This window comes from Pygocentrus nattereri, chromosome 22 (genome assembly GCF_015220715.1).
Source record: "Pygocentrus nattereri isolate fPygNat1 chromosome 22, fPygNat1.pri, whole genome shotgun sequence".
NCBI lineage: Eukaryota > Metazoa > Chordata > Actinopteri > Characiformes > Serrasalmidae > Pygocentrus > Pygocentrus nattereri.
The window spans coordinates 32070896-32097429 of NC_051232.1; the positions used below are offsets into that span (position 1 = coordinate 32070896).

General features: G+C 41.9%; 2 protein-coding genes across 3 annotated transcripts in view; both read right to left on the bottom strand.

Annotated features, from left to right (window-relative positions):
* The window catches only part of si:cabz01007807.1, a 29564-nt gene extending 14836 nt beyond the window's left edge, over window positions 1–14728 (bottom strand). The window contains exons 1-20 of the mRNA XM_017715272.2: window positions 14709–14728; window positions 14575–14631; window positions 13302–13367; window positions 11232–11294; window positions 10755–10799; window positions 9235–9279; window positions 9041–9103; window positions 8117–8959; window positions 5998–6057; window positions 5761–5922; window positions 5603–5668; window positions 5443–5502; window positions 2801–2836; window positions 2629–2691; window positions 1314–1364; window positions 1159–1218; window positions 986–1045; window positions 647–727; window positions 499–555; window positions 337–402 (exon numbers count right to left, since the gene is read on the bottom strand). Coding sequence (XP_017570761.1) covers window positions 337–402; window positions 499–555; window positions 647–727; window positions 986–1045; window positions 1159–1218; window positions 1314–1364; window positions 2629–2691; window positions 2801–2836; window positions 5443–5502; window positions 5603–5668; window positions 5761–5922; window positions 5998–6057; window positions 8117–8959; window positions 9041–9103; window positions 9235–9279; window positions 10755–10799; window positions 11232–11294; window positions 13302–13367; window positions 14575–14631; window positions 14709–14711 — 2007 coding nt within the window. The 5' untranslated portion in view covers window positions 14712–14728. The remainder of the gene's footprint in view (window positions 1–336; window positions 403–498; window positions 556–646; window positions 728–985; window positions 1046–1158; window positions 1219–1313; window positions 1365–2628; window positions 2692–2800; window positions 2837–5442; window positions 5503–5602; window positions 5669–5760; window positions 5923–5997; window positions 6058–8116; window positions 8960–9040; window positions 9104–9234; window positions 9280–10754; window positions 10800–11231; window positions 11295–13301; window positions 13368–14574; window positions 14632–14708) is intronic.
* Window positions 14729–21738: 7010 nt separating this feature from the next.
* Window positions 21739–26314, bottom strand: LOC108437870 (putative GPI-anchored protein pfl2). 2 transcript variants are annotated; one of them, XM_017715280.2, is made up of 3 exons: window positions 25610–26314; window positions 23509–24049; window positions 21739–21876 (listed from the first exon to the last, which is right to left on the bottom strand). In XM_017715280.2, the coding sequence occupies exons 2-3, from the start codon at window positions 24047–24049 to the stop codon at window positions 21821–21823; spliced, it is 597 nt and encodes a 198-aa protein (XP_017570769.1). In that variant the 5' UTR covers window positions 25610–26314; the 3' UTR covers window positions 21739–21820. The 2 variants fall into 2 exon arrangements, with proteins under 2 accessions (XP_017570769.1, XP_017570768.1); XM_017715279.2 differs by lacking the exon at window positions 25610–26314 and having other exon boundaries at window positions 23509–24469.
* Between the last annotated feature and the right edge of the window lie 220 nt (window positions 26315–26534).

Genomic DNA, 26534 nt, shown 5'->3' on the forward strand with positions numbered 1-26534 from the left:
AAATGTTTCTTGAACTCCTGACCACAGACAGCTAATGTCTCCTGAAGACAGGCTTTAAATACAGTATTTAGGCTCAACAGCCACAGTAAGTAAACATTTGAACCTTTACGTTAACACTGCACAGTTCACTGAATCACAGACTCATTTACATTTACACCATTTGGCTGACGCTCTTATCCAGAGCGACTTACAATCTGATCAGTTTACACAGGGAGGCGAAGGTGGTGTTAGGAGTCTTGCCCAAGGACTCTTATTGGTGTAGTGTAGGGTGTTTATCCAGGTGGGGATTGAACCCCAGTCTACAGCGTAGAAGGCAGAACTCCACAGAGTACAAACCTTGGAAGCTGGCAAGACGGTGGAATGGCCTAATCCATTATCAGGAACATCACTGTTGGACTTTATCTGGTAAAATAAGAAACAACATTGCCAACATGTGTGCGGGTTTTGACATTCATGCCAGTAAGGCAGGTGTAATATAAATGTATAATGAACTTCTACCTTGGAAGATGTTCGGTAACGTAAGGGAGGAACGGATACTTTTATTCTTTTCTTCTGCTGAGAAGAAAGAAGAGACAACTTTCGTTAATCCGTGCCAAACGGAATGTGCGTCAAAGTGTTAAGAGGATCGAGTGTAAATGAGCCAAACCTTCACACGTTTGCTGGCCACTGCTGCACTGTGTTCATCTTGATCAGATGAGAAAACGTCATCTAAGGCACCGTCATGGAACTATGAGCAAAAAACACTTATCATTTTTTGCTGTGTATAAAAAAAAGTGTTGATATCTTGGCAAGTGAAATTGTTTAAACTCATTTTAAGACTGTTGTAAGCTTATTACAAGATAATTTAAGCAATTTCTAAGTTTTTTTTACCTGTTTCAAGCACCATTCTTGAGTAAAAACAATTTACATCTTATATTAAGCTTAAAACATTCTAAAAATGAGAAATATTAGATTTATTGTCAAGATATAAGATGATTTCTATCACCTTTGTTCCCCAAGGCAGGGTCCCCCCATAGCCACCATTCAAGCTGTCAGAGGTTCTCTCCTAGTCAATAAAGCACGAAGAAATGCATGACTGATTATGTGGTCTGTTGAAAATGCTGAGACAGACAGTGGTGAACAAACAGCAATCAATCAAACAAAAACGGGTGCAAATACCTTGAACTCTCGGCCGAGCGCTGCTGTCTGTGCCGCCTTCAGGTCGTCTCCAAACTTATCCTGAAACCCAACATCATCATTCTGTTTCATATTCAGCTGCTTCGAATATTTTTTTTAAAAATTACAATCAAGGTCAGTGTGTATGATGCATTTACCTTTGACCCTCTTCTAGATAAGAATGAGGACCTCAACTTCTTGCTCAGTTTCTAAAATGATACAGAATAGCCATGAATACCAAAGTGCAGTAATATTAAGTACATTAGGACATACATGTCCACACGCATATGAACTTGAGTGACGTCCCATTCTTAATCCATAGGGTTTAATATGATGTCGGCCCACCCTTTGCAGCTATAACAGCTTCAGCTCTTCTGGGAAGGCTTTCCACAAGGGTTAGGAGTGTTTATGTAAATTTCTGACCGTTCTTCCAGAAGCGTGTTTGTGAGGTCAGACACTAATGTGGGTGAGAAGGCCTGGCTCACAGTCTCCACTCTAATTCATCCCAAAGGTGTTCTATGGGGTTGAGGTCAGGACTCTGTGCAGGCCAGTCAAGTTCTTCCACTCCAAACTGGCTCATCCACGTCTTTATGGACCTGCTTTGTGCACTGGTGGAACAGGAAGGGGCCGTCCCCAAACTGTTCCCACAAAGTTGGGAGCGTGAAATTGTCCAAAATCTCTTGGTGCTGAAGCTTTAAGAGCTCCTTTCACTGGAACTAAGGGGCCGAGCCCAACTCCTGAAAAACACCCCTACACCATGATCCCCCCTCCACCAAACTTTACACTTGGCACAATGCAGTCAGACAAGTACCGTCTCCTGGCAACCGCCAAACCCAGACTCGTCCATCAGGATTGCCAGAAGGAGAAGCGTGATTGGTCACTCCAGAGAACCTGTCTCCACTGCTCTAGAGTCCAGTGGCGGCACTTTACACAACTGCATTCCACGCTTTGCATTGCGCTTGGTGATGTAAGGCTTGGATGCAGCTGCTTGGCCATTCCATGAAGCCCATTCCATGAAGCTCTCTACGCTGTTCTTGAGCTGATCTGAAGGCCACATGAAGTTTGGAGGTCTGTAGTGATTGACTCTGCAGAAAGTCAGTGACCTCTGCGCACTATGCCCCTCAGCATCCACTGACCGCTCTGTCATTTTACGTGGCCGACCACTTCATGGCTGAGTTGCTGTCGTTCCCAATCGCTTCCACTTTGTTATAATCCCACTGACAGTGGACTGTGGAATATTTAGTAGTGAGGAAATTTCATGACTGGACTTGCTGCACAGGTGGCGTCCGATCACGGTACCACGCTGGAGTTCACTGAGCTCCTGAGAGCGACCCATTCTTTCACTAATGTCTGTAGAAGCAGTCTGCAGGCCTAGGGGCTCGGCTTTATACACCTGTGGCCATGGAAGTTATTGGAACACCTGAATCCAATTATTTGAATGGGTGAGTGAAAACTTTTGGAACATAGACATACCCCTTTGCCATGTTTCTTCCCAAGAGTCTCTGAAGTCAGGGCTGCCTCAGACTCTGCAGTGATCTAAGTAGAACAGTACACATTAAAAGTGCGAGAAATAATGCATTAAAAATAAAATCTAATTATTTATTTATAAAATGAATGTCCTGAATGTTATTTATCAATGGCTCACCTTCAAAGAATCCCTCCTCAGTCTTAACTTTCCAGCCTGATGAAAAAAACACAGCGAAAACATGAAATAAAAACATTCACAACAACGGTAGAACTGGAAATGACTAAAATATACACCCAGTGGCAACAGTATGAAACTGATAGGCCTACACAAATGACTTGGTAGGTCCTGTTTTGTTTTCTGCTGTTTTGGAAACATTATGCAGTTCCTGCAGATTTGTCAGCCATTCATTCATACTGTATGCCTTCCATTAGACCCCGTCCCAAAAGCACACTACTAAATTCAGATATGCAAAAATGTGTTGACCACTCATTCATGCTTGTAAAATCAGCTTAAAGTATAATTTGTGATGGTGCATTATCACGGTGGAAGTATCCATTTTAATAAGGCAGACAGACGGACATGCATTCATACACACACACACACACACACACACCTAGGGGTAATTTAGCGTGTCCAATTGGCCTGGCTGCACGTCTTTGGACAGTACCAGGGTAAGGTCTGCAAAAGTTCTGCAAAATTTAATCAAAGATGTTCAAGTGATGCGACATCAAATGCTTCTGTCTGGAGAAATGTGTCCTTAAATACTAACGGAATTCATTTTAATATTCATGCAGGGTGCTGCGAGGAAAAAAAGCACAGTTTTTCAGATTTGTTTTCTTGGTTCCCATCATCACCGCCGCAAAGAAATCTGGTTGGGAAGTATCACAACAAGGCACCATTTCACATCAAACCACTGTAACTCATTTTCTTCGTTCAATCACTACTGAATTAGGCAGAAAATATGAAAAAAGCGAAAAATCCCAACATGACCCAAGAAAACACCCAACCATTATCGGATTCGTTCTGTATTATAAACTGAGATTCACCAGATCAGGCAGCTTTGATGATCACAAACGCCACTCACTGAGATCAAGTATTCCCGTTCTTAACTGACTAGAGTGGAACCCTCTATGTGGTAACAGCTACTCAAGTAATAGTTATTTGATTAATCTATAATCTACCGCACTGCTGCGAACCATCTCTTGTTTTATGTTGCACTTAAGAGAACAGAAGCCTACCACTCTTCCTGTAGTGCACTGCAACATGTAGAAGTGTGTATTTTATGCTCTGAAATGTTCACATTTTTGTTAGTCAGTGAGGAACATATCGCTTTTTTCACCACAATCAATACAACTGATCACTAATTCTTTTTCGTTTTTCCAGCCCTACTTGTTGATCTCTCCCATCGACAGGCTTTTTGTTTATTGCGACATCGTGTAAACGCTATAGACCAGAGGTCACTAATAGGCGGACCACAGGTCGAGTCCGGACCCATACGCTGTCCTATGCGGACCTGGACCTGTAGCTGATAAACTATGGAGAATTATTTAATTTCGACAGGGTGGTCCTGTTTTAATGGGCGTAGTTTTTCTAGCCTTTATGGTAGCATGACTGCGGGGCAGTCGTGGGCTGGAGGTTAGGGAACCAGCCTCATGACCAGAAGGTCGCCGGTTCGATCCCAGGAGCTGACAGCACATGACTGAGGTGTCCTTGAGCAAGACACCTAACCCCCAACTGCTACCTGGGCACCATGGATTGGGCTGCCCACCACTGTGTGCGCGCGCGCGCGTGTGTGTGTGTGTGTGTGTGTGTGTGTCAGTCACTTAATTTTTAGCAGCCAGAGACTCTCAGACCAATCACATGCGCTGTTAATATCACACATGACGCTACTCAGTCATGATTAGTACGATGAGCTCTGAGACTCGAGTGAGTGACGCCATACAGGGGAATTACATGTTGTTGAAATCTGACCGTACTGGACTTTATTTGATCTGATGTTCAGTAAATGTTGTTGAAATCTGACCGAACTGGACTTTATTTGATCTGATATTCAGTAAATGTTGTTGAAATCTGACCGAACTGGACTTTATTTGATCTGATTTTCAGTAAATGTTGTTGAAATCTGACCGAACTGGACTTTTTTTGATCTGATTTTCAGTAAATGTTGTTGAAATCTGACTGAACTGGACTTTATTTTATCTGATGTTCAGTAAATGTTGTTGAAATCTGACCGAACTGGACTTTATTTGATCTGATGTTCAGTAAATGTTGTTGAAATCTGACCGAACTGGACTTTATTTGATCTGATGTTCAGTAAATGTTGTTGAAATCTGACCGACCTGGACTTTATTTGATCTGATGTTCAGTAAATGTTGTTGAAATCTGACCGAACTGGACTTTATTTGATCTGATATTCAGTAAATATTGTTGAAATCTGACTGAACTGGACTTTATTTGATCTGGTATTCAGCTGTCGACTGTATAAGATGCTGTTATTCCTACTCGGCTACTTCAGTAAACAGTATATGGCACTGAGTCTTGATGCAGGTTAGACGTTATGATGCTCCTGATCTTTGCTTGAGGAAATTTCTCTAACTGGACCTTATGGATTTTTAGACCCCTGCTATAGACAGGAATGCATGAAAATGATGTCTGAAATAACAGAATCACCATCAAAATCACAGCTCATGTCTTCCCCATTCCCCATTCTAGTCAAACAAGAAGTAAATCTACTGAATATGTTTATGTATTTTGTTGTAGCCATAGGATTTGCTGCTTAAGTTAAGTGTATCAAGAAAAGTGTATAGTCAGTTCCCTACCGGCTTCCAGCTGGGAGAAAGCTGGGGGCTGTCCTCTGGCCAGTCCTCTACACATCTCTCCTGCAATGCACACGCACAGTCAAGGCTCAGCAAATGTATCGGTGCATATACTATGAAGAACAAATGAACCTTTTCCCTATACAAACCAACTAACACACACCTGCCCAATGAGAAGAACGTCCTCATAGACTTGGTTCTTATTTTCCTCTTCAGCTGGTGTTTGGTTCTGTCAAACCAGAGCATAAGAATAAATACAGGTTAGAAGTGTCTAAACAGTAATTCTGAAGAAGAACCAGAGACACAATGAAGGCAAATCACCTGAATGCTGGTTCTGGCCTGTAAGACAGGAGGAGAAGTAGAAGGAGTGGATGTGGGAGGAGCCTGGATGGATTTAAGGGGAATCCGAGGAGTACCAAAATGAGCTAGTGCAGATGTGGGAGAGACGACAGCAGGCTTGGATGAAGAATGATGGTCCACATCCTGAAAGAAGATGAAGACTATTAGTACTGAGCGAACATACTATTATTATAAGCATCAACAGCATCTTATGCTTACCTGATTAGAGTTCTTATGAATCCTTCGGGGTGTTGGTTTGGGCAGGCGCCTTCTGAACATCTACAACATGCAAACATCTCACGTTTAATTCTCTATTCTTCAGAACAACACATCCACCGCAAATTAAAAAAGAAAGGATTTTCCTCATTACCCTTAACGTAGTCCATCAGCCAAGATATTTGAGCCTTTCATTTTTACATTTTACATTTTAACATGAAAAATGCCAATTGCTTACTCTAAAAATACTTCTGAAAAAGTCAAGAAAAAGTCCCTTCTCCTGTAAAGTTACCTTTTTGGAGAAACAATGTTTTGTTCTGATAGCAGTGATATGCACTGTATTCAACAAGCATGTTTCAGTACTAAAAAACAGTCAGATGCTGTTTTTTTGCCACGTTTCCCTCATGTCCAATCAATTTTTTTCCATTTCATCAAACCAGGCAGTTGCCACGTTTACATGCAACCTAATAATCCGTTAATAATCCGACTAATAGCTCAATCAGAATAGAATACGTCCAGGTAAACACCTCAATCGGAATAGTCTAGTCTGATTGAGGAATACAGTTTCTATCCGATTGAATGAGGTGGGTAATCCTGTAAATAATCCGTTAAATAGAAGAATAATATCCGTGTAAACTCCTGTATCCGATTACATTCCCTATCGGAAAGTTTAGGTCTGTTCTGCATCTTTGTCGCGTCACAGTGAGAGTTTATACCGTTCAACACGGCGGAGCAGAAACTGGTCTGCAGAGGAGACGAAGTTCATGCTCTGATCTTTAAAAGACGGCGGTGGGACGGACGTCCAGCTTGTGTGTCTCAGAACACGACGTCTTCCTCTCGGCCTTCTTTAATAAGGACATGCGAAGGACGTTTTCCTGAGTCTGACGTCATTTTAAAGCAGTTAAAAACACAAGCACTGCTCACTGCTGCTCATCTCACTCTGACTGGACTCACGTAAGGTTCGCTGTCATGGTAACGTCTACACTAAGTGGTTCTCCACGCATGCGTAATTTTGGATCTGATTACTTGTAGTGAGCATGTAAACGAAGATTTTCAATCAGATTGCTGAGTAGAGTGAGAATAAACACCTCAGTCTTAATCTGTAATTGGAATGTATTCAATCAGATTGGCAAAAATCTTTGCATGTGAACACAGCCACTGACATGTTTTCACAATACTGTAAACCAGACTGAAGAGTTTTAGCATTCGATCTCTCTAAACCATCTTCACATTCAACAGGCTTTGCAAGGCTGTTATTGGAATCGTGTTGAAAGCTGCAACCTTGGCTTTAACCCCTGAAAATTATTATTAAAGCTGGCTATTTGTGAGTATGGGAAAATTCAACTGGCCTGGTGGTTATTAAAATGGTAAAAAGGCAAATAAAGGGGGGCTAGTTGGGCCACAGACTCTCCATTTTTAGTGGCCAGAATGTATATTCTGGCGTGGGGCAACAGACGATGTCGACCCCTACTAACAAGTAATGGATGCTTATAGCTCATGCATGTCTAAACCATCACACACTTGACTCAAGCCACACTGAGCTGATAAGAAATCTGAAGCACAATATTTTATGTTGTTTTTGACACTGTATGACAAACATGTATCACTGAAGGACGACTGACTGTCGAGCTCTCCTGCTGCCCACTTCAGACCAGCTGCCCACGCCCCAGCTACCGCCACCTGCCTTGGACTAGCTGCCCTCCCTACATTGAAGTTTTCATAGACTTCTAGCTATTCCTACTATTAACACTACTGCTATTAATATTAGTAGTATAATAACTCTGTAGGTAGTTTGAGCAGAGGAGGACGGTTCCTCCCAAGGTTTCTTCCTCAGCTCTGAGGGAGGTTCTCCTTGCCAGTGTCGTCCCTGGCTTGCTCACCTGGGGGCAAATTATTAACTAAATAACTAAATATCAAATTCATCTGAACTTCAAGTTCAGTGTGAAAGAGTTTATTAAATCTATTCCTAACCCTAAACCTAACCCTTACCATAAGCTCAAAGCAAAACCTACAAATACTTCCAACCTTGGCCCTAACCATAACATTGTTGATGAACATCCCAATCATCTGTAGAGCATCTATAGGTGACCATGCAAATAAAGCGTGACCATGATGTTCTTACCGGATTATTTACTGGTGATATAACTGGGGATGTGTCCTTGAATGTTCCAGTCATGAGCCCTGTAGAAGTGCCATCACTAGTGCCAACAGGGTTGGCAAACAGCTTGTCAAACTGGCTTTCCTGAGGCTTAAATGGATCACCATTCGCAACGTAATCAACAGATAATGGGTCAAACGCATTAATATCAGCCTTAATGGAGGTTGGGGTTGGATAAAATGGGGTACTCTGGAATACTCTGTTGTCTAGACTGGACAAAGGGGGCGGAAAGTTATCATTTGACGCAGATGTAGGGGTGCCCGAGAAAATGTCCGGGGTTTGGAATAAGTCTTCGTTTGCAACAGGAGGAGGGAAAAACCTAGACACGTTCTGGGAAGCATCTGGTCCATCAGTCTCTACGGTAGGAGAAGGTGCAGGTTGGAAATCCTCGTTCATTTGATTGGCCAGTATGTATTCCAAGAGATAATCCCTCTCGTTGGACGGCTCAGTGAGTTCTTTGCTCTCATTGGTCCCCAGTGGTCTCCCAAAGACAGGGTTTTCCTCTTTGCTTCCAAATGGTTGAAAAACATCTGCTTTCTGATTGGACGGGCTAGCCTGAGGGAGGTCTGAAAGCCAGGAAGGAGGTGCGGCTTGGAATATATCAGTGGGTTTGGTTTCCAGGCTTGAAGCTGAGGGCGGTAAGATGGCCCAATCGTTTTGAAGAAAATCCCCCTTTGACGGCTCAAGTGTTACTGCAGAAGATGATGGAGGCCAAGACCATCCGTTCCTTTGTCTACCACTTGAGAATAAGTCCTGCACATTTGGCTGTGTCTTGCTCTCTTTACCAACACCATTAATGGTGGAGTCCTACAAGACATAATCATGACACACTTTACCTCCACATTTTTGAATTTGTATATAAAGAACACACAGAACAGCAAAGCTTACTTTGTCTTGAGTGGAAAATGGGTTCTGAATGCTTGAGCTGCCACTGACTCCATTAACTTTGCTCTGAAATTCAGAGAGATAGAGTCAGTTTAAAACTATGCCGTACCCATGTATGACCTAAATCACTCCCCATAAGCCCTCACCGTCATGATTCTGGAATGAAGTCGGACTAAAACGAACAAACACAATCTTACCTCAGCAGAAAAGAAAGGATTCCATGGTTTGCTTGCAGTTCCATTCTAGCAAGAAAAAAGAAAGTGTAAATACAAGCAGACGATTGACAAAATTCAGAATTTGATCCAATGTGAGAGTGTTAGAATATTACATGCTCTAATAAAGTGAAGATGGCCATTAATGGCCACATTACTTACACACCAGCCACAAACGTTCAAGCTCGTCACAATTCAACATGCTGAACTGTTACATCCGTACTCAGACAGTCTAACCTGAACACACACACTCTTCCACATCTACAGTATTCCTGTAATTCCAGGAGCACCTCAAGGCAGTGTGTCGACATCAACAATAAGATGATCGTTATTCCATTTATACAGGTGCAGACTATTTAACTAGTCATATATACAGCACATTGTGACCTTCAACATGGATTTCCAGAAAACAGATCTGAATTTTAGTCCAATAACTGAGCTGCATAAGTGCCCGATAAATACCGTAAATTCGACCCCACATCTCTACGCTCGTTGTCCATTTTATCAGCTCCACTTACTGAATAGCTGCACTCTGTAGTTCTACAGTTACAGACTGTAGTCCATCTGTTTCTCTGATACTCTGTTACCCTGTTCTTCAGTGGTCAGGACCCCCATGGACCTCACAGAGCAGGTACTGTTTGGGTGGTGGGTCATTCTCAGCATTGCAGTAACACTGACGTGGTGGTGGTGTGTTAGTGTGTGTCGTGCTGGTCTGAGTGGATCAGACACAGCAGTGCTGCTGGAGTTTATGAACACCTCAGTGTTGCTGCTGGACTGAGAATAGTCCACCAACCAGAAATATCCAGCAAACAGCGTCCTGTGGGCAGCGTCCGGTGACCACTGATGAAGGACTAGAGGACGACCAACACAAACTGCGCAGCAGCAGATGAGCTGTCGTCTCTGACTCTACATCTACAATGTGGACTGATGAGATAGGAGTGTCTAATAGAGTGGACAGAGAGTGGACACAGTGTTTAAAAACTCCAGCAGCACTGGAGCGCCACACACACTAACACACCACCACCACGTCAGTGTTACTGCAGTGCTGAGAATGACCCACCACCCAAATAGTACCTGCTCTGTGAGTGGCCATGGGGGTCCTGACCACTGAAGAACAGGGTAACAGAGTATCAGAGAAACAGATGGACTACAGTCTGTAACTGTAGAACTACAGAGTGCAGCTATACAGTAAATGGAGCTGATAAAATGGACAGTGAGCGCAGAAACAAGGAGGTGGTCAGAATGTTATGCCAGATTGGTGTATACAGAACTAAAAATAAATGATTTAAAAACAAAAATAACAATTAAATAACATACTTTTTCTATGGTGGGTTTATATCATGTCTTAAACAAAGAAATTACTGACTGGCACATGTAGACCCAAAGCTTTCCCATCGTCAGATTATTCCTATGCATCACCCGAATTATCGCCTGTACATGTAAACCCAGTCACTGCTCTCATACCTCGTCTTCAAGAAAGTTTCTAAAGACATGTGGAGCTTTACCTGAGTCAGACTCTGAACCGGGTTAACTGGACTCAGACTTCCACTCTGCATATAAAAGAGAATTAACTGAAGTTATAAATCAGGGGTGACTGAGGGGCCTAGGTATACCCACTTGATACCCATGTGTACCCAGATTTAAAAAGAAAGAAAAAGGCCCTCATGTCAATCAAAATATTACTAAATCTTATGTCGTCATGGGCGGTTAATTAGCCTAGTATTCAGTCAGCTGTGATAGTAACCAGTTTACTGTGCAGGTAGTTCATCAGTTTTATATTTGAAGATGTTTTTAGTTATAATGAAGTTGGCTAGCAAGTGGTCGTCTCATCCTGTGGGCACATCCCCATTAAAATGAAATTTACTTTTAAAAGCTTTTATTCAAAGTTAATACTCCTCAACCAGTTCATCATAGTGTTTTAATCTGGCTGTTTTTGCCAAAGGTCAACACACAACTGTAAAATATTAAACGTACAATCTTACCTGTGCAAGCTGGTCACTGGACACTTCTGTTCCACTGGACAGATCGAGGAGAAAGCCACTCTCCTAACAAGATAAGGAAGTGCACAAAACACAGCTGAAGGCTATTTGAGCTATGAGCAAGATTACATCTACTGTACATATATTTACAGTATTTGGCAGATGCTCTTATCCAGAGCGACTTACAATTTGATTATTGTTACACAGGTAGGCAAAGGTGGTGTTAGGAGTCTTGCCCAAGGACTCCTATTGGTATAGTGTACCAATTGGGTGTTTACCCAGGTGGGGATTGAACCCCAGTCTACAGCATAGAAGGCAGAGGTGTTAACCACTACCTACCTACCCACCCACCCACCCACCTACCTACCTACCCACCCAACCACCCACCCACCCACCCACCCACCCACCCACCCACCTACCTACCTACCTACCTACCTACCTACCTACCTACCTACCTACCTACCTACCTACCTACCTACCTACCTACCTACCTACCTACCTACCTACCTACCTACCTACCTACCTACCTACCTACCTACCTACCTAGCCACCCAACATACCACATGTCCCTTCAACATTCATCAGGATCAGGAAATGTACTCTAGTCTAGAAGTAGAAAAATGACCCGTTTAGACTCTGAACCAGCTGTTGAAAAATGACCCAGAATGACCCCTAAACAGGCAGGATTAAACAATCGTCTGACTGGGGCGTAAATTAAGGAAATCAATGAGTGAGACAGAACGAAATGTCACGAGACGGATGGAACGCTGTTGTTTATGAGCATTCCTGAAATATGTACTTGGTGTTATATATCTGCCTATTTGCAAATATGACTGTTCAGCACAATTTTCAGTCAGAAAATTGATGTTCTTCAGTTCCCAACATCACTCAAACACAGGATAAGATGCTAGACTCGTGGACAGGTCAGGGTTCATGGTTTACATAAGCGGAAAAGAACAGTTCACAAATAAAAATGAGATGAGCAGAATTTTAAAAGCCAAAAACAGTCGATCAGCAAAGACGTGTCTGGTGTCTTTTTTGGTCGATTCTTTTGTTTTGCACTTCGAGCTACAAGCCAATGTAGCCAACAAGTCGCACAAAATCAGTGAGTCGCTCAATAAACCCAATAACTGCAGAAAAACAGATTTTGGCAGTAATCTGATCAACAGGTCTGCATACACATGAGCAATCAGACAATGGGGAAACTCCAGGTACCGCCGTCTGTTTTCACACGGTCCGACTGCGAAATCCGAAAGAAATCAGAGTAGGAGCTCACATGCACTGAGAAATCGGATTACTGAGCTCAAATCCAGCCTCTTGATCTCATTTCTTAATCAGATTTCTGGTACCCCTACTACTCCTATCTACGAAATCATAGTTTGATGTTTACATGACCATTTGAATAATCATATAACTGCAGAAATCTGTAAGTATGTATGGGGTTATCTTGTATAATATTACAAGATTAGTGGAGTGGGATGGAGTTCAGCAGGGAGATAATGGAAGGGAAGATGCTAGTTAAAAAAATGGTCCATCATATCTTGTGAAAAAGGAGTTTTCATGTTATTTCTACGTACAGGGGCATGCCCTGCTTCAGGTGTATGACTCTGAACATTAAAACATGTGAAATGACAGAACATATGTTTGATTTTATGCAGCAGCATTGACTGTTGGCTGTCAAATGATCATATCAATCCAATAATAATACAAATGGCATACTGCATAGACTCAAAACAGGTAGATTAGAACTACCTGAACATGTTTTCTTCTTGTAAGCAGCCATACACATTGCATAATACATAAACTGAGTAGCCTCACTGAGTTCACTCTGTAATTTAATGATTTCTCATCCCGTGTGATAAACATAACCCCACCACCCTACTTAAAACATATTCAACTAATACTATAGACTTGTATTACATAAACCTTTTTGATGTTTCAAGTGAAAACTAGAAATATTTTAAGGTCAACTCAACTCTGTGAAACTCCACTGACCCTAAAACTGAACCTAAGAGTCACCAGACTCCCATATACCCAGATACCCAGACTGGGTGTGTACGTGTGTAGGGTTACCTTGCATTTGCTGTGAAAGGAACTTAGAGACACTCTCCTCAGCACATCCTGCAGCTGTGCAATGCTCTAAAGAGAAATAATTACATATTATATCTGCACAATGTACAAACAAACATTGAGACACATAACATTTACTACATTATGCAAGACAAACCTGCTTTCTTTCACCCTTTAACTGACCAGGCTTAGGCTGTCAATGGTCACCTAGGGCCTAAGGTCATCATGTTTTCTCATAAGCAATGGCTTTATGTTTTTAGTGATTACTCACTCCCACTGACCTCATTACTCTTCATTAACCCACTAATGTCTAAATCTGAACATTTAATTTAATGCATATGTCCTCTGAGTGCACCTCAGCACAGATCTCATTAAATTCGTCAAACTGATCAAACCATATGGCTAAAAAGGGAGGTGTTTTGAGCAAATTTACGTCTCTTGATTTTTAACCAAAGAATAAAATATGCAAATCTGAGTGTGACTAAAAGTATGAGAAAGTGAAAGATTGTGTTATACATCTTACAAACTCTTGTATGATCCATAATTCTGAGTATCCTACAAAAAAAATGGTGATTTTCCACTTTCACAGATAACTCAAACACAAAATAAGAGGCTAGATTTTTGGTGGTTTAGCATTAGCAAAGACATGTTGTGGTTCATGCTTAATGTAAGCTTAAAAGAGCTCACAAAAAAAAAGAAAAAAAATCTTACAGACACAAATTTCACCCCAAACGTAGTTGATCAGCAAAGACATACTTGGTGTCAGAAGTGGGCTTCTTACATTTGTCAATGGAGTATGCTTGCACACAAATTTGAAAAGTAGTCTTTTGTTTAAATAGCATTACTGTTTTTTTAACAAAAGAAATTAATATCCAAACCTGATTGTGAATACAAGAAATACAATTTTAAAAAACCCTTACAGGAAATTTCACATGACGTGTGCAAAAAACATGTGAAATTAATGTGACTGTTTTTGTAAGAGAGATTAAAATGATCACTTCAGACTAATCAGAACAAATTCTGGGGGGAGGGGGGAATAACACTAAACTGACCTCACCTTACCAAATTTAGTTGGGCATGGATGGGTTAAGAGGCAAACACACAAAAACTGTGATACTTCACTGACATGAATCAGAAGTGTTGAAAATTATGACATGACATGGAAAAAGATGTGAAACAGTAGGAAAAAAATCAATCTTTGACTGAGCCAGTGCCAGTAATCCATGACTAAGGCAAAAATCTGGGGGTTGTGGTCCATGTTGATGTTGACACTCACCGGTCTGCGCTCTCCTGAGATGACACCTCCATCTCCAACTTCTGCCTCTCTCGCCTCCTAAAACAACAGTTGGTTGATTTAAACTGACTTTCAAACTTCAGACTTAAGCCAACTGCACTTCTGTGAGCTCTTACCATGTATCCTCCGCACAGGCTGCTGTATAAAGGTAGTGTGATAAGAGCAGTTCACTGTTTGCTTGACATCCATCCACTCACCCAACCCGTATTTCCACCAGCCAATCACGTCAGGCCTTTTCTTTGAGAATGCGCCTGATGTGCTTAATACCCACCCGTATTCTGGATGATCCCGCTCCCCTGTGTCCCGATTGGCTGTGCTATCCTGCCACCTATGTGATGACTGGCTGGTAGTTAACACTCTCACACTGGCTGCGGTAAAACCGCCTATCACAGTGCAGGAAGCAAGACTCGCCTGAAAAAAGGTGGGAATAAAAAAATAAATAGCACAGTCTGAACTGGGCCCAGCATATCTTTGCCTGAATGAAAGTATGTGGACTCGTCTGGCCAGTTGTGCTTGTTTGGAGCATTTAGATAACGTGTCAGCATGACCTCAAGAACTGCTTTAATCCCTCCAATAACATGACATTCATGACAGTAGGTGCTGTGTCTAACTCCTTAGGCCTAAAGCATTAAAGTACCCTAAGGGGTCCATTGTAAGGCTTATGATTCATATATATATATATATATATATATATATATATATATATATATATATATATATATTATTTATATAACCTCTACATATTCAACATCTAACAGCACCCGGTGTAAAAAAATCAGTTGGTTGACGTTAGATGATGAAGTATAACTCACTGTAGACCAATTGGAACAAGTTCTGCGGCTAAACTTAGTTATTAAACGGGATCTGGTGAAAAGAAGAAGTAAACCAACAACCACAACAGTGGACACTTCACAGTTAAACAGACCAACTGTATACAGCTTCATATGAATCAACTTGTTTATGTAAAGACGTGGTGCAAATATATTATATATTATTATGTGCGTATACAGAGAGGCATATCGCTGCTGTGAGAACAAAATCTCGTATCTTCAGTTTTGTCGTTTTTTAGTTTTTGGTAGAATTTGAGAGTGCTGGTTAGCTTCACCCTTTACATAATGACAAGACCAGAAGAAATGACCCAAAAACATTCTGAAAATCTGGTTCCATTGACTTACATTTAAAGTTTTGTTCCAGCATATACAAAGTGTAAAATAAAAATAAAAAAATGTTAAGGTCTTAAAATTATGACGATTTTTAGAATAATAATAATAAAAAAAAGATAGCTGATTACATGGACACTGAATTAACATGCACACATTAACAGATGTCGCTGTTGTCAGAAGAAAAAATTATATCCTCAAAATGGTAACTTTATAAGAAAAGGAAAAAAACTTACTCTACTTTTAATGTAAGTCAGTGGAACCAGAATTTATTACAAGTAAATTTGGCTGTTTCTTTTGGTTTATTTATTATAAAATTTACAGTTCCTCTCTCTGGAACTAAGGAACTAAGGGGCCGAGCCCAAATCCTGAAAAACAACCCCACACCATGATCCCCCCTCCACCAAATTTGTACACTCGGCACAATGCAGTCAGACAAATACCATCTCCTGGCAACCGCCAAACCCAGACTCGTCCATCGGATTTCCAGACGGAGAAGCATCATTGGTCACTCCAGAGAACACGTCTCCGCTGCTCTAGAGTCCAGTAACTTATGTAGGCAGATTTGCGCAAATGTGCTCACAAAACATCACAAAAATGATTAATATTCATGGACAGTCACAAGGAGTGACTTTGAATTAACAGCATTTAAATACTGCATTAAACTCTTTTATTCAGACAAAAAGGACTGTTTTCCTAATACTGGCTCTTCAACTTGTCAGTGAGTGTACTTGAGGTCACAAGGTCAGGACAAACACACATTTGGCTCCTTTTGGTCAACAGATTCATTCAACCTGTTGCAGCACAATGCAGAACAAGAAGAAAATACTTCCAAAACACTTGTCACCACATATTATGGCTAAGAACTACAACAGCTGGATAAAGTAAATAAATGCATAAATCAATAGTATTAAATCATAAACACATGTACATTCACAAAAAAGGTGTTTAAATCACAAACATTTTAATTCACCTCTTTAGCTCCACTCACACCAAATCACTTTGTTTACGTCCCAACTGTTGAATTATGCAGATGTTTGGAAAAAAACTGTGGGCTTCCCTCTAGAAGTGGCTTTGGTCTCGACCCTTCACTGCCCCCTGGTGGTTCCTACCATCCAAAACTAACATCCTAACACAGATTCATAAATTTACAATCACCAGAGGGCAGCGGACTTGTCTGATATACCTGCTGAACCACACCAAATGAGCCTGGACATTAACTAATGAGTTGAGCCAGGTGTGTATGAGCTGTGCAGAGGTCAATCAGAGCTCTGGAATGTTCATTACCTGACTGGCATTATGTGGATCAATTGAACGAGTGCCTGAATTTGTACACGTGCCATATGATTTATTTTCTCTGTACAATTCTGGCAACATCAGCAATATTATTAGGAGAATGTGCTGCATACATTGTTAGCCCCCTTTTACCCTGTTCCTCAGTGGTCAGGACCCCCATGGTATGTTGGGTGGCTAGGTGGGTGGGTGGTTAGTTAGTGTAGTGGGTAACACCTCTGCCTTCTACGTTGTAGACTGGGGTTCAATCCCCGCCTGGGTAAACACCCAATTGGTACACTGTACCAATAGGAGTCCTTGGGCAAGACTCCCAACACCACCTTCGCCTACCTGTGTAAAATGATCAAATTGTAAGTCGCTCTGGATAAGAGCGTCAGCCGAATGCCGTAAATGTGTTTATATTTACAAAATGCAATTAAGTTGATCAGTGAAAACATTGGAAATCGTTTCTTTGTACTTCTGTCAGTTAAATAAACGTTGATCAAAATCACAGATTCTTGTTTTTATTGCATTTTACACGTGAGCTGTAAAAGGTATTCTATCACTTATCCATTTTGATTTTTCATTCAAATATTAGCATAAATCGAACCTTTAAGGCATAATAATTGACAGAAAAACTAAATTGTGTCATTAATGAAAGATATTTTTCTTATCTGTGTGTGCTACTTATCATCACCCCTAGAAATGCTTAAGAGTGAAACTTAAGTAAAGCGTATTCCCATTCAGATTTAGTTCACCTGAGTTCACCTGAGCGGTTAGGAACACTACACTGGGCAGCTATGTCTTCTTGATCCGCTGGGGAAGCTATACGAAATGAAACCCAGAGCAAAGTCCCTCAGACGTCCATCACTGAGAAAGACCAGAGAAAACAGCAATGATGTGTGACAAAAGATCACTGAGCTATGCAAATTAGGAAACTGCTACGAGAAAATAACAGTTGAAAATGTCTATTTCCAGGAGGCAGGACAACAATTAAGAAGCTTAAAAGAACAGGAGATGTGAAGAACGACGATGTGAAGGCCAGGACCAGAGCATATGTCTATACTGACCCCACACAGTGAGGAGGATGGTTTGAGTGGACAAACAATCTCCAAGAATCACAGACAGGGAACTGCAGACATTAGTCAGGTTTTGGGATCAGAACTGCCAAACTACAGTCAAACACTGCCTTTATAACCACAAGTTGTTTGGATCCCAGAAAAAAAAGTCTCTGCTGTCAAAGAACAACAAACTCAAGCACCTACAATTTGCCAGATGATGCTGGAACTTTCAGTGGGTCTGTGTTCGATGGTCAAACGATACAAAAACAGGTTTTTGGCAATAAACACCAGAGGTGAGCGTGGCATGGACACAAAGACAGCCTTTTAGATTTGTGATGTTGTGGGGTTGTCTGACTCAGCCAGGAAGCTATAACTGGGCCATAGTTTGGATCTTCCAGCAAGGAGATAATGCAAAGCACATCTCCCAGTGAACACAAAAACGGCTGACCACAAGACTAATGCCATGGCCAGCTCATTCCCTAACCTAAACCCCATGGAAAACCTGTGGGATGAGCTGTCCACAGTGTGGAGTTCAGTATCTCAAGGTTCTGAAGAGCTTCTGTGTGGAGGAATGGGCTCAGATCCTTTGCCATGTGTTCTCTAGTCTCATTAAGCATTACAGGAGAATCAGAGTTGTTATCTTTGCCAAGCTGCACAGAGCATCAAGTGAAGGATTTCCTGTGACAGCATAAAAAATAAAACAAAATGACTTTTTACTTACCATATATATATATATATATATATATATATATATATATATATAGTGAGGAGGGCCTGGGTTCAATTCCCCGGCCGGGTAACCAGGGTCCTCTCTGTGTGGAGTTTGCATGTTCTCCCTGTGTCTGTGTGGGTGCTGCATGCATCTGCCCTGCGATGGACTGGCGAACTGTCCAGGGTGTATCCTGCCTTCACACACACATGAACTTCAGTGACATCCCATTCCTAATCCATAAAATTTAATATATAAAAAATTAATGTATTAATAATCCCACTGACAGTCGAGTGTGGAATATTTAGTAGTGAGGAAATTTCACGACTGGACTTGCAGCACAGGTGGCGTCTGATCACGGCACCACGCTGGAATTCACTGAGCTCCTGAGAGCGACCCATTCTTTCACTAATGTCTGTAGAAGCAGGCTGCAGGCCACCTGTGGCCACGGAAGTGACTGGAACACCTGAATTCAGTGATTTAGATGGGTGAGTGGATATTTTTGGAAATACAGTGTATATACACAAACATACCAAAATCCTCTTTAAAGGTCTGTTTTTAGCATTTTAAGCAGAATATTGTAACGTTTACAAAAACAGCCATTAGGGGTGTACTTTGTGTACTTCTGGTGCCGGTCCCAAGCCCGGATAAATGGTGAGGGTTGCGTCAGGAAGGGCATCCGGCGTAAAACTTGTGCCAAAACTATCATGGGGATCACAAATATGATTGCCATACCGGATCGGTCGAGGCCCGGGTTAACACCGACCGCCTCCGGTGCTGTTGACCAGCAGGGTGCCAGTGGAAATTGGACTACTGTAGGTCAAAGACCATCAAAGAGGAGAGGAGGAAGGCCTCGGGGGCAGTGAGGAGCTACCTGAGAACTGGGAAACTACAGCTAAGGTGGTGAGAGAAACTGGCAAGAATGTGTTGGGAGTTTCATCTGGTCAGAGGAAAGAAGACAAGGAAAGTTTGTGGTGGAATGAGGAAGTCCAGGTCTTCAGAAGAAGAAGGCAGCTAAGAAAAAGTGGGATAACCAGAGAGATGAAGGAAGTAGGCAGGAGTGCTGTGAGGCTGGTCGCATAGTGAAAAGAATGGTGGCAAAGGTAAAGGCTCAGGCCTATGATGAGCTGTATGAGAGGCTGGACAGTAAAGAAGGAGTAAAGGACTTGTATCGTTTGGCTAAACAGAGAGATAGAGCTGGAAAGGATGTACAGCAGGTTAGGCTGATAAAGGATAGAGAGGGAAATGTACTAGTGAGTGAACAGAGAGTGTTGAGTAGATGGAAGGAGTACTTTGAAGAACTAATGAATGAGGAAAACGAGAGAGAGAGGAAGACAACGGGGGGAGAGATAGTGGATCAGGAAGTGCAGAGAATTAGTAAGGTGGAAGTGAGGGCAGCTTTAAATAGGATGAAGAATGGAAAGGCAGTTGGTCCACATGACATACCTGTGGAGGTATGGAGATGTTTAGGAGAGAAGGCAGTGGACTTTTTAACCAGGTTGTTTAACCAAACTCCTGGAGAGTGAGAGGATGCCTGATGAGTGGAGAAGCAGTGCACTGGTCCCCATTTTTAAGAACAAGGGTGATGTGCAGAGCTGCAGTAACTACAGAGGTATAAAGTTGAGAAGCCACACCATGAAGGTATGGGAAAGAGTTGTTGAAGCAAGGCTAAGGCGAGATGTTCAGATCAGTGAGCAGCAGTTTGGTTTCATGCCCAGAAAGAGCACCACAGATGCAATTTTTGCGTTGAGAGTGTTGGTAGAGAAGTACAGAGAAGGTCAGAAGGAGCTACGCTGTGTCTTTGTGGATCTAGAGAAGGCAGATGATAGGGTGCCAAGACAGGAACTGTGGTACTGTATGAGGAAGTCAGGTGTAGCTGAAAAGTATGTTAGGGTGGTGCAGGACATGTATGAGGATAGTAAGACAGTGGTGAGGTGTGCAGTTGGAGTCACAAATGGTTTCAAGGTGAAGATAGGGTTACATCAGGGATCAGCTTTGAGCCCCTTCTTGTTTGCAATGGTGATGGAAAGGTTGACGGATGAGGTCAGGCAGGAGGCTCCATGGACCATGATGTTTGCAGATGACATTGTAATCTGTGGTGAGAGTAGAGAGCAGGTGGAAGAGAATCTGGAGAGGTGGAGGTTTGCACTGGAGAGGAGAGGAATGAAGGTCAGTAGAGACAAGACGGAATACATGTGTGTGAATGAGAGGGAGGCAGGTGGAAAGGTGAAGATGCAAGGAGTAGAGCTCGTAAAGGTGGATGACTTCAAATATCTTGGGTCAACCATCCAGAGCAATGGACAGTGTAGAAAAGAGGTGAGGAAGAGGGTGCAGGCAGGATGGAGTGGGTGGAGACGGGTGTCAGGGCTGATGTGTGACAGAAGGATAGCAGCAAGAGTGAAAGGGAAGGTCTACAAGACAGCAGTGCGTCCTGCTATGATGTACGGTTTGGAGACTGTGGCTCTGTCTAAAAGACAGGAGGCTGAGCTGGAGGTGGCGGAGATGAAGATGCTGAGATTTCCGTTGGGAGTGACAAGGATGGACAAGATTAGAAATGAGCAGATCAGAGGGACGGTGAAGGTGGAGCAGTTTGGAGATAAAGCCAGAGAGGCCAGGTTGAGATGGTTTGGACATGTGTTGAGGAGGAATAGTGGATATATTGGGCAAAGAATGTTGGAGATGGAGCTGCTGGGTAGAAGGAGAAGAGGTAGACCTCAGAGAAGGTTTATGGATGTAGTGAAGGTGGACATGGAGACGGTTGGTGTGAAAGTAGAGGAGGCAGAGGATAGGGCAAGATGGAGGCAGATGATCCGCTGTGGTGACCCCTGAAGGGAGCAGCCGAAAGAAGAAGATTGTAACGTTTACAAGGTTAAGAATAAAGAACAAGTCTTACATTTCAAAGAAGCTTTTATTTTTAAAGAAAACTTGTTTTAATAAGAAAGAAAAAATACATTTTTTACAAGGAAAAGAGGAAAGTGCTTGTTATATTTTATTGCTACTGATCACACAGTAGGTGGTGGGGAGCTTCACCAAACCAGCTGCTCTGGGCACAGCATGAACCACAGCATGAACACCAGGGCACCTGCAACACAAACACAGACAGTTTTAATACATTTACAATTCAATTCACAAAACCTTGTCTTTTTTTGGTCATCTTTCAGTTTTTGATATCATCTAAAAAAAACCTGTTGCCCTTTACATTGTGTGTAAATGTCATGATGACCGGACTAAAAGAAATGCCCTAAAATGGCCTTGGAAAAGACGTCTGGTTCCATTGCCTCACATTAAAAGTGAAGTCAGTTTTTTTCCTTCTCCTGTAAAGTGACCATGGTGGAGATACGAGTTTCTGCTCTGACAATGATGATAAGTTTGATATAAATAGTACCATTTAAACTCTGCTTCTCTTCTCTCTGAGTAACTAGGTCAAATCCTTGGTGGAGAAGCTTCGTCAGAAATGTATACACTGCAAAAAGTGATATCCTGGCAAGTGGAATTAAATTAAACCGAGTTATTATGTCTAATATTTAACTTATAGTGACTGTTGTTGTTTTGAGATATCTTATTCTAAGATGTTTTAAATTATTGAATTTTTTTACCTGTTTTCAGTTATTTTTCAGTCAAATTCTCTCTCGAAACTGGCGGATAATTTTTCTTATTGTATGAAATATGCTTAATATGCTTTTAGAAATATGCTTTCCCCCCTTGTAACGATCGGCAGCTCTACGGGATGTCGCTAAAGGCGGGTTCTGAGCCTCAAAGTGGCCTGATATTGTTTTACGCTTAAAATAATCCAAGCTAATAACGTCCCACACTTTCAACACATTCATTGTTTTTCCCCCACTCATTGCATCACCTGCTTCGTGTGTAGCTTGTCTATGGGTGTGACTCAATTGGTTACCAAGGCATAGGTCAACAATCTGATTGGTCATTGCCCAGCTCATTTGCATAAAGTTTGTCCAGAAGAAGACAAACACGGTGAGCAAGTGTGGTCTCATCATGGTAGAGAACAGAGACCCTCTGTTTGATGTAAATTGGCAATAAAAATCAAATAAAGCAAAAAAAAAAAAAAAAAGGCAATTAATTTTGTATGACATCACTAACGTATGGCCTCAAATCTCAGCACCACCAGCTTAAAACACCCTCCCGTGACCCTGACGCGCTTATCACTACTGGAAGGCTAGTGAGCCAGCAGGCACGGAAGGGTGAAGGAATTTGGCACTTCAGGCTTTGATACTTCAACAGTGGCACACAACGAACACCTTACTGAAATATTAAAACTCGATGAGGCCATCTGGTCTCTTTTCCTTTATATCGGGCTCGTGTCTCTATTTTAATGTACTTTATTTAATGAAATCAAAATGTGTATTTTTACTAGGCTTGTCCGATGTCTAATTTTCACGGAGCGCAACAATAACGTTCTTTCCTTCATACTGGCTCTAGTTTCATAGGACTAGCAGTGGTCATTGTGAAGCTCCTGCAGGCCACAGCAGATAAAACAGGACCGTCTCTGTCCTACTGCCAATTCCACAGTCATAATTTCCTAAGAAATATTTGGCGAGGTCCATTTCTGTTGGATTACTGACCATCTCTTTGACATTTGGCATACAAATAGGGACGATTACGGGGTGTTTTGCATGTGATGTGACCCATTTTGTTCACTTGACACATCTGAGTGATAAATATTCAAAGCTTTTCTTAGTCAAACATTCCTCACCTGCAGAGAGAGGCTGCCTGCAGTGCAGGATGGAGGACGCGGATGCCAGCGTTGAATTCCCAGCGGAGTTTGAGGCTGTGGTCACATTGCCATTGATTACGGTTACGGTGGTCACCGTGCTGCTGCTGGCTGATGCGGCCAAAGTGCTGGAGGTGGCTTGGTTGGAGGAAGCCGTTGTGGAGGCCCTACTGGTTTGAGAAGCTGTTGTTGTTGGGTCGGCTGTGGTGCTGGCAGGGGTTGTGGAGGCAGCGCTTGATGTCGTTCCGCTGAGGCCCGTGGTCAAAACCATGGCGGTACTAGAAGTTGCAATGGTCCCAAGTACAGTCGTCGCCCCAGTTGAAGCTGTGGTTCTAGAAGTACCTGTAGCAGCATTTGAAGCCAGTGGTGTAGTCCCGACACTTGAGGCTGTATCTGTGCTTAGTAAAGAGCTGCCAGTAGCTGTAACGAGCCCTGAAGTAACGCTGGGGTCTGTGGAAATGGCTGTGGCCATCCGAGCTGTGCTGACCAGCAGAACGACCACAGGAAAGCTCCAGCACTCCATCTTCGACAGCGCAGCACGAGATGTGTTGACAGAATGGAAACAGATGAACGGTTATACGAATACTTGAGGAACCTCAGCAGCAGAAATGCTGGAGGAAGTTCAAAATTCAAATGAGCATGACGGCCCAGTGAAAGATCATGAGGTAACTCAGGAACTCGAAATGCCATAACATGAGTTTGTTAAAAACGGGCAAATCAGTTCCGTCTTTTTACGGCTGTACAATATTAACCAAGTGATGCATGTCTTAAAGGGGAATTCTTTACAGTGGTGGTGATAGGAACCAGAAGTCACAACACAAATATAACCGTTTTATTTACTGTCCAAAAGCACCAGTGAACTCACACTTCTCTTTGGAGTTATATCTCTCTGTTGTCGGAACAAAACCTCGTATCTCTAAAATGGTCATTTTTCAGGAGAAGGAAAAAAAAAACAATCTACTTTTAATATAAGTCAGTGGAATCAGAATATTTTCCATGTTATTTTGAGCCGTTTCTTTTAGTCCATTCATCATGAAATGTATACACAATATAAAGAAATTGACATTATTTTTTATTATTCTATTTTTCTAATGTTTATTTTTATGGTTAGTGATTAGTGTTCTTTTAGGGACCAATTTAAATTCACACTTTTGCTGTTTACCCCTATTTAACGTTACTGTTACGCGGGGGGGTCTGAGAGCAGCGCAGTTTCAGTGCACTGTGTGTCCTGTACATATTGTAGTATTGACAATAAAGCTGACTTGACGAGCAACAGGCATTTTCAAATTCTGTCAACAACTGAAAATGACAAAAATGAAGATACGAGGCGTCCGACAACATATACAGCACTGTGTGAACGTTTAAGGCATCTAAGCTCATTTTTAACCAGGTGACCTCAGCAGTGAGTTTATCACAATATACATTAGAATAAAGTCGTATTCATAATTCAAATAAACAGAAAAACAATAAACAGTAACAAGAATTTCTCGGGTCCAGATTTTTCCTGGACGCCTTCACAGCCGCCACAGAGACTCGTTAATATCATCAATTACATCATGCGCTCAATTTACTGAGCACTGATTTGTATTCTATAACTATTCTATACATTTTGTTTATTCTAATATTAACACTTTTCTCAACAAATAAACACAAACTACACAAACAGATTTTGAAAACGTGTCTTGGGGGCCTCAGACTTTCACACAGTACTGTATATATAAATGCCGCAATAGAAAGACAAAGCATGCTTTTTAATGTACAGTAGGTCTTAAACAAACTAATCAGATTATAAAGTAATACATCGCTGCTGTCAGAACAAAACCTTTTATCTCCTTTTTTGACGTTTTCCAGTTTTTGCTATATTTTGAAAATGCCTGTTGTTTTTTTACATCGTGTGTAAATTTCATGATGAACGGACTAAAAGAAGCGGCCCAAGGTGACTTGGAAAGACGTCTGGTTCCACTGACTTACATTAAATGTGAAGTAGGGTTTTTCCTTCTCCAGTAAACTTACTATTTTGGAGAGGTTTTGTTCCGACAGCAGTGATATCTAATTTTTTTTTTTTTACAGATTTGGTTTTTACCTTTCTCTTGTCTTCAGGTTGATACAGCCTTCCAGTGAGAACCTCTCAGCTTCTTAAAATACAAAGTTTCTTTAGGAAACACAAAACATTCCCACTTACAGAACCTACTCCAAAGGCCTAACAAGGCCTCCTGCTAAATGATAACTAGAGCTGTAATACTCTGCTTAATTGCTGATAACAGTGACAGTGTGTCTGGCTGCTGAGAGCCGTCAATAAGAACTGCATCAGCCTCCAGACCCCAGATGCCTTTCTCTGGTCAGTGAGATACATCTCCAGGCGGTCCTTATAAACAATGGTGCAGTACGTGATCCTAGTGATGGACAGGAGGTTGTCCATGGCTTTGGCAACATTGTTGCTGCCCCCCCCCCCCCTGTGTGCTGACGCACTCGATAATCACAGGGTTTGACCGAGCGTTCAGATTTGGGCCTCTGACGCTTCCGAGGCAAGTGCATTGTCTTCACATCACAAATAGAGCTGTGTTTTATGGGCCTTTCGTCAGCTAGCAACCCAAAACAAGGATGAATAAGCACAAGGAGAAAGATAAAGGTGCACAAATGAGGAGGTGAGTTTAGTTCATGTGTACAGGTGGCATAGCAACTGCAGCCAATTAGTCACCTGCCGTATTAAAGAGTGTCAGAAACAGAAACTATTGGCGGCTTATTATCCGGTAACTGCAGGGGCTTCAATGCAAACTGGCTCAGCTATTCTTATGTCATAGAAGTGCGTCATAAAACTTTAAAATCTGGCCACTTAAGGGGTTATTTATTTATTTTTTTTGGCAAATGCTCTTATCCAGAGCGACTTACAGTTTGATTGTTTTACACAGGTAGGTGAAGGCGGTGTTAGGAGTCTTGCCCAAGGACTCTTATTGGTATAGTGTAGGGTGCTGACCCAGGTGGGGATTGAACCCTAGTCTACAGTGTAG